Source organism: Monodelphis domestica, chromosome 1, assembly GCF_027887165.1.
Source record: "Monodelphis domestica isolate mMonDom1 chromosome 1, mMonDom1.pri, whole genome shotgun sequence".
In the NCBI taxonomy this organism is placed as follows: Eukaryota; Metazoa; Chordata; class Mammalia; order Didelphimorphia; family Didelphidae; genus Monodelphis; species Monodelphis domestica.
In genome coordinates, this window is record NC_077227.1 from 455,538,745 (window position 1) to 455,547,077 (window position 8,333).

The following is an 8,333-nucleotide window of genomic DNA, read 5'->3' on the forward strand; positions in this document are numbered from 1 at the left end:
ACCCTCTGTGCCTACCTGGGACGGGTCTGATGTAAACTTGATACCAGCTCGGGGCAGCTATCGCTCTGGGCAAACAGCGGGTCCTGTGACGCACAGGGCGCAGCTCAGCCCGGCACGGCCCAAGCGGGACACTGCAGGTCTGACGGGCCACCCAGCCAGCAAATCCTTCCCAAAGGCCTGCACTAGATTCTACAAGATAATGCTGTGAAGCACCGGGAGAAGAGGAAGCTAAATGAAGACTGGGGGCAGAGGATCTAGGTAGCTGCCCACTGCACAATGCAGAGGGGGGGATGCACTTATAATGATGTTTTACATAGGATTTTTAATATATTTTAATATATGTGACTCTTTATTGTATATTACATATATTTTTAAACCCTCACCTTCTGTCTTAGAATCAATGTTGTGTATTGGTCCAAGGCAGAAGAGCAGTAAGGGCTAGGCAATGGGGTTAAGTGACTTGCCCAAGGTCACATAGCTGGGAAATGTCTGAGGCCAGATTTGAAGCTAGGACCTCCTATCTCTAGGCCTGGCTCTTAATCCACTAAGTCATCTAGCTGCTCCTTCTTTTTATATTTTTTAATATATAAGTCCAGATAATATAATATGTTATATAATTATACATAATTATAACTGTATAATATAATTTTAACATATAATCCCATTCTTACAGAACATGGCAATTTATTTTGCCAAAAATCAAGCTAAATGTGACATGGAATATTCATAGGTTCTTATAGAAGGTCATCCGTGGGAGGCACTATTTTAAAATCTTGCCTGGGGCCAGGGACAAATTTTTTGTCCAGATCCCAAGATGAAATATCAGCTCAGTCCTGGCTTATCACAATAAAGTCACAAGACCATGTTTTAGTCAATAGAGCAGGAATTCTTATTTCAAATGAATAAGATATCCTTCAAAGGCAGTCAGTCACCTTGGGAGGCCACATACTTATTTCTAAGCTGACCCCATTGTTAAAAACACTTCTAAAACTAAGTCCTCTTTGGGAAAGGCCTCTCTAAAGAGATATTTTGGGAGTCCAATGGGAGAATACATCATCACCTCAGGTTTTGACCGGAGAAGCTAGGACACATCTGAGATACCTTATGCAACTGTTTGGAACTCTATGATCTATCCCAAAAGCTGAAGCTTTGGGCCCCTTCCTCAGCCCACCCTCCCAGCTGCCCAGAAGGCTAAAAAGAATATACTTTAGGCAATTCCCAAAGAAGAGTTCCAGAAATGGAAGTATCGTCTTCCATGCACACAATGGGTCAAGTACATTCCCATGCATCACTTCATGGGAGTGCCGTCTCAACCCAAGGCAGAGGTTATTCTTCCTACAATATCTGACCAAAGAGGAAATAGGCTGCAGAACCGAAGAGATTTGCCCAAGGATCTATGGCCAATAAAAGTAGAAATGCCGGACTGGGACGTAGGTCCTTTGACTCTTGGTCCAGGGCTCACTGCTTCTCCTTGAATTAGTGTACAAGTAGTTCCCAAAGTGAAATCCATTAAAAGAAGTATTGAGTTCTGGTCTCTGGATTAAAAACAATTGGGGGGTGGGGGCAGCTGGGTAGCTCAGTGGATTGAGAGCCAGGCCTAGAGACAGGAGATCCTGTGTTCAAATCTGGCCTCAGACACTTCCTAGCTGTGTGACCCTGGTCAAGTCACTTACCCCTCTTCTGCCTTGGAACCAATACATAGTCTTTTTTTTTTAAACAAAATAATTTTACTTAAAACAATAATGATAATAAAGAGGTTTCCAGGAAAAGGACATCACTCAATACAAAGCTCCATCTTGTATTTCTTTCTTGAGATTTAAGACCTTTATCCTCTGTGTTTCTCACATTTTACACAAAAACTGAAGAACTCAAAATATTTATAAAGGGGAGGGAGTACATAGTATTGGTTCTAAGGCAGAAGGTAAGAGTTTAAAACAAACAATCAAACAAACAAAAAACCCAATTGGTTCCATTGCATTATGGTGATTCCTTGTAGTCTGCTAACTGGGGAGCCATACATGCACATTTAGGGCAATGACAAACAAGGCAGTATGTGATCATTGTGCGAAAGGAGGTGTATAGAAAAGGGAGGACAGGATATGAAAGGAAGTGGGGAAGATTAATCAGTATAATCAGTATAAAAGGTAATGAGCCTCAGAGAGGGGAATTTAAAGGCTAGGGGTTGGGAGAGTGGAGATCAGGGAGGAAGGCATTCCTGTTCAGGGAATGATGAATAAAGGGAGGAAAGCACAATGAATGTGTGAGGGATGGTAAACAGTTCTACTTGACTGTTGGACAATTCATTTAGTAGGCCAGAAGCAGGTTTGACCAATATTGAAAAGGACTTCTACTGCCAGGTCAAGAAGTTTGGACAGTTACATAAACAGAAGCATTGGTCATCCCAAATGATATATTAGCCAAAAAACATGAATGAAGCTTTTGGAATGAACTTAAGTACTCAGAGCCAGTTTTAGACTCTGACCACTACTGCCCCTCCAGCCTTAGGGAAGAAGGAGGAAGAAGAACAGAGAAATGTCAGGAGTTCTAGGATGGCCGGAGACAATTCCTTCTTGGCTCCTCAGAGCTGACTGTGAGCTCTCCAAGAAGAGTTCATTCTCTGCCTCTACTGATGGGATGGTCCAGAAGGTTGGAAGCACCCAGCCCTGGACTAAGAAAGATCCTCTTGGATGTCAGCCAGAATCTTGACCTTAATTTGTCAATCTGGCCAGGTAGTGTGGCTCCATGACCATCAACCTCAGAAAATAACAACAACAAAAAAGAAGCATGGAGAGGCAAGTGGTCCCCATTACAAAGCTGATGCAGTTTTGCCTTCTTTGGAGTTTGAAAACTAGATGAAACCTGCTCTGTCTGCCCTATTGAAAAGAAAGTAAACCAGAATAGAGTAACCAGCCAGTCATCATTGCTAACTTTAGGCATCAGGCAGCTCAATGTGCCAGCTCCTGCTCCTCCCCTTGTCTGCCTAACCCCGGACATGATGAGCCTACCCAGGAAGCTGTGGTTCTAGTGGTTTTAGCCAACTCCTGCCCTCTCCTCCCCCATCCCCTTTACCATCCCAATTTCCTTCAGAGAGAGGGCACAGAGATGGAATTCCTCAAAACGCCTCCCTACCACCCACAGGCTAGTTAGGGACCAGGAAGCCCCATGTCCACAAGAACAGGCAACAACATAGCCTTGTTAAAAGAGCTTGAATAGACAACTGGCAGACAAAGTTACAGAATCTTAGAATTCAAAGGGACCTCAGGGACTATTGGGTCCAAATCATACCTGATTCTAGACTTCCACTTGAAAACCTCCAGAGATGGGGGGGACCTAACCACCTCCTGAAGCCACCCCACCCCATTTCTCTTTTATTCAGCTCTAATTGTCAGAATTTTTACTTATGAGGAGCTGAAACTTGACCTTCTTCAGCTCCCCTTTATTGTTCCTACTTTGCTGGCCAGAACAAGTCTAATCTTTTCTGTAATAGCCTTATAGATATTGGAAAACAGTGACCCTGCCCTCCAGAAAGGCTTGCCTTCTCTAGACTAAAATTTTAGATAAGATGATAGAATTTAGAGATGATTGAGGCCATCCCATTTATTTTACAATGAAGGAACTGACCTCCAAGGCTATGGTCACTATGGGCACATAAGCAATAAGTGGGAAAACAGGGATTGGAACCCAGGTCCTCCAACTCCAAATTCAGTCTTTCCACTAAACGAAAATTCTAAATCTATAATCAATTACCTGCAGCACCTTGGGAAGGTTATTTCAGCTCTCAAAACTACTTTCTCATCTGAAAAATGGGAAACTGATATTAGTCCTGTCTACCTCCTAAGACAATGATGAGGTTCACATAATGTCTTGGAAAGTATTAAAACATCACACAGGCACAAGGTATTATTCTCTGTTATGTCCCAATGTTCTCCATCCAGGCTGATGCTCTGTGCCCACATTTTTTTGGTACTAGTCAAATTTTAATTAAAACTGTTTTCTAAAGCCTCTTTAGGGCAGCTAGGTGGTGCAATGGATAAAGAGCTGGACTTGGAATCAAGGAAGGCATCTTTAAGAGTTCAAATCTGAACTCAGATATTTTGTGACCCTGGGCAAGTCACTTCACTCTGTTTCTTCATCAGTAAAAATGAGCTGGAAAAGGAAATGGCAAACCACTCTAGTATCTCTGCCAAGAAAACCTGTAACCCTGGGCAAGTCACTTCACTCTGTTTCTTCATCAGTAAAAATGAGCTGGTAATGAAATGGCAAACCACTCTAGTATCTCTGCCAAGAAAACCTGTAACCCTGGGCAAGTCATTTCACTCTGTTTCTTCATCAGTAAAAATGAGCTGGAGAAAGAAATGGCAAACCATTCTAGTATCTCTGCCAAGAAAACCACAAATGGGGTCATGAAGAGTCAAACATGACTGAAAAAAAATGACTGAACAACAAAAAAAGCCCAAGTTTCTCTATATAGCAAAACTGAGCCTCCATGACTGGTGTCAGAGAAGGTAATGAGCAAAGTTTAAGAGAATAAGAATTCTAAAACATACCTAAGAATATAGTGCTAGTGTTGTAACAGAAATTAGAACACATCTGATCCCTCCTCCATCACTTGCTGCGTTATAATTGGAACCATTGACAGAGGGGCCAATGGGTCAGTTACTTTTACTGCCAAGCCATTGAAAAGGATAAAGACACACATCACCACAGAGAAACTCCAAATAAATCCTGGTATGTTAACAATTCTGCCTCCTCAAGGAAGATGGTCTGTCTGCATTATGGATAGGGGCTGGACCTATTTACTGGCCATGGGAGCTTGTTGCTAAGCACACTTCTTCAACCAGTTGTGGGTTGGCGCCTTCTCTGTAAGTCTGTGACAAGTCTTTGAGAGCTGCCTAGAGCACAGAGAAGTTAAACTAGAACCTCACCTCTTCTTGACTGTGAGGCTAGCTCTCAGATCCACAGTAATAACAAGCCTTCAACTCATCCCCAAGAGCTAGTTTGCAGAGGGTGGGGTGGATTACACTGGGGGCAAATTCCTAAATTCTTCTGACAAGACTCCATTTTCTTGATAAGAATCTCCAATGTCCATTGGCTTGTAAAGCAGGAGAGTTAAAATTCACATCAGAAAGCTACCAACTTCCAAGCTCAGGCCTTTTGGTGCTTCAATTTAGGACCACACACAGAATCTTAGATCTGGAAAGGGTTTTGGAGGTCTTTCCAGGTCATCTAGTCTAAGCTCCCACCCAATGCAGACAATTCTACGGGATCCTTTGAGGGTGGTCATCACCTAGTCTATGATACTCTGGAAATGTGTAGAAAATCTTTGAGGGGCAGTTTGCATTAAGGTTAGTGTCTGTGCTCCAGTCTATAATATAGGGGTGGATGGGGTGTTCAGGGAGGGGTAGTATCTCTGGTATGGAGGGCTTGTCGTGCCCTCCTAGGGCAGCTCTCCAGCCTCTGACCCCCACCTGACACCCAGCTCTCACTTGTGGCTCCCAGTAGCTGCTAGCATGCGGCAGCGGCCACACCCCAGGGCAACTGCTTCTACGGTAATATAGACCTTCCCTCTAAAAGGCACAAAAGTTCCTGGTCTGCAAACAAATCACACGCTGAGGGTTAGCTTCTAGGCTCCTGGGCAGAGAGAGAGATATGGGATCGCACCTACCCTGGGGCTCCAGGGACCAGCCAAGCCTAGCTTCTAACCCAGCAAGAACCAGGCATACCCAGTTCTATAGCTTCACAGGAAAAGTCACCCTAGGAGGCCACAGATACACACCCCTTCCTCAGGCAAAAGTTCCCCAAGCAGCAAAAGTCCCTGCAGGCAAAAGCTCCCCAACCTGCAAAAAGTGGCCAGTTTCCAAACAAGTCAGAAATGCTGAGGGTGAGCTTCAGCTTCTTGGCCCAATCTGGGGGGCACACCTACCCTGGGGCTCCAGGGACCAGTCAAGCCCAGCTTCTCACCCAGCAAGAACCAAGCACACCCAGCGCTATAGCTTCATAGAAAAAGCTACCGCAGGAGGCCTTACATACATACACCTCTCTCTCTGGCAAAGGCAGCTCTTGGGCAGGAAACAGCTGAGATGTGTGGCTGGAGGGGATGGTATGTACTCCCCCTTTTTTGGACTGGGGTAAAGCCTAAGGAGTACCATGGTGTGACCAAGTGGGAAGCAAAGGGAGTGAGCTTGTAGGAGGGGAAAGGGTGGGCACTAGAGTCCTGCAGAGGGGATGGGATGTCAAGTGTAGAATTTGCCAACTGCAAACCTTCCAAGTTCTTTATATGGCTTAAGCAGGTGTCAGTGTCAGGAATTCAGTCCTAACAGGGTCCTGGGGATGTCAAAATGTGTGGGGGGGGGGGGTGGGGGGGTCTTGTCGCTGGTTCTAGGGTGTACAATCAGGAGAACAGGAAGGACCCCACTTCAACCTCTCGAGTATCCCAGCCCCCTCCCTGAGACAGCAAGGGACTAATTCCCAGCTACTGGGGTCATTTCTACATTTTTTCCAACTCGGATTTCAGCAGCGGCCCCCCATTCCCCCTACCCCACCTTCCAGCCAAGCCCTCTCCACTCAACTCGGCCTGCCGCCCCTCACCCCCAACCACGCGGGCGCGGAGGTTCAAACTCACGATTTCCAGGATCATCAAGGCTCCCACTAAAGAACGAAGGAAGCCTACATCTGGCCGCAGAGAGCCGAGCCCCGGCAGCGATGCATGGGCGCCACCCTGCACCGGGGTGCTGGTCTGGGTGCTGACTTTGGATGGGAAGTCGGCCATGGGTCCGGCTGCCCTCCAACCCCCAACCTTGGGGGTTGAAGACTACGGGGACCGATGCTTCACTTGCCGTTCGGGAGCCGCTTCCCTGCTCCAGGCAGCAGCGGCGATGAAGGCGGAGATGGAAGCGGCTGCGCCCAGTGCTCTCCCTGCGGGACTGGCCCGACTCCACGTTAATTCCTCTGGGGCGAACAGAGCTCAGACTACGCCGCCCCACACGCCTACTGGATCATCTGGGAGGCGCCAGGGAAGGAGGGAACTCGGGAGGGGAGGAGAGCAGGGGATACTTACAGGTGCTCGGAGATCCCGGCACCGCCTTCCCTTTTAACCCTTTCCACGCTTGGAGATCTGTGGCGGGAAGTCTCTGGGGCAGGATTTCGTTGTGGAAACAGTGGGCAAAAAGAAAGTCAGATAGAGAGCCCTAAGTCAGAAGTCTGGGAATTACTCGAAATAGGGGTAGAGAGAGAAGAGGCGGGGAACTGGCTGTCAGCTCGTTGAGCACACAAACTTCTTACGTGAAGCCCTTTGTTGCACTTTTCCCATCATTCAGCGTCCCCAAACCTAGCAGAGGGCCTTCCATATACTAAGGAATTAACAAATGTTAAAGTGAATGCGGGATACCCTCTCTGCAATTGCCAGCGACATCATTCCATCGAAAAGCCCTCCATTCGTGAAGTCTGTTATTTGAAGCCTTCCCAAAGGACAAATCATGTAGCCAGAGGGAGAAATGACAAATGTTAGAAGACTTGGGAAAGACCTTGGGCACTTTAGGGAGGTTCTATGTTGGAGAATTTAGGGGAGGACAAGGACAAGGCCTTCGTAATAGGAAATCTGCTTAGCCAGTGTACAAATGACCCCCCAGACCTTACTTTGTGACTGGAGCCTCTATAAGGTCTCAGGAGAAGGGCCAATCTATATTAAGAGTAGCCCCAGAACATGTATATCTAACCTCAATCTGCAGAGCCCAGACTATATGTCCTGAAATGGTCCATTTCCTGTTTCAAAATGGCAGAGGTTTCCCCTTCAAGTCAACAGTGTTTCCCAAAAGTCAGAAATCAACCCAGTAAGTAATCCTACCTTTCCAGACTTATTTGATTCTATTCTCCTACAGGCATTTTATCATCAAAACAAACTGGACTACTTGCTTCCTTCCCTCCCCTATTTCTTTGAATTTCCTAAGCACAAAGTTTTTTTTTTAACTCTTACTTTCTGTCTTACTAACTAACTTTTAAGACAGAAGAGCAAGGGCTAAGCAAACAGGGTTAAGTGACTTGTACAGATTCAAGCAGCTAGGAAGTACCTAAGGTCAAATTTGAACCCAGGTCCTCCTGACCTGGTACTCTATCCATTGAACCACCTAGCTGCCCCCATGCGTAGATTCTGGCTTCCCATTTTCATTTAAGTTCTACCCATCCTTAAAAGCTCAAATAAAATATTATTTCCCACCAAGCTTTCTTTGATTCCCTACTGCTGGGGAGGGGAGGAAGGGAAAATATCAGGTAGCACTGTATTTTGTACCTTTCTAATGCACTTGTTATGTATTTTATAATTCACTTCTAAGGGTTTA

General features: G+C 45.9%; 1 protein-coding gene across 1 annotated transcript in view; it reads right to left on the reverse strand.

The window, feature by feature from the left end:
* PLLP (plasmolipin) overlaps positions 1-7,500 on the reverse strand; it is a 37,530-nt gene extending 30,030 nt beyond the window's left edge. Inside the window, exon 1 of the mRNA XM_001365550.5 lies at positions 6,623-7,500. Coding sequence (XP_001365587.1) covers positions 6,623-6,769 — 147 coding nt within the window. The 5' untranslated portion in view covers positions 6,770-7,500. The remainder of the gene's footprint in view (positions 1-6,622) is intronic.
* Positions 7,501-8,333: the final 833 nt, after the last annotated feature.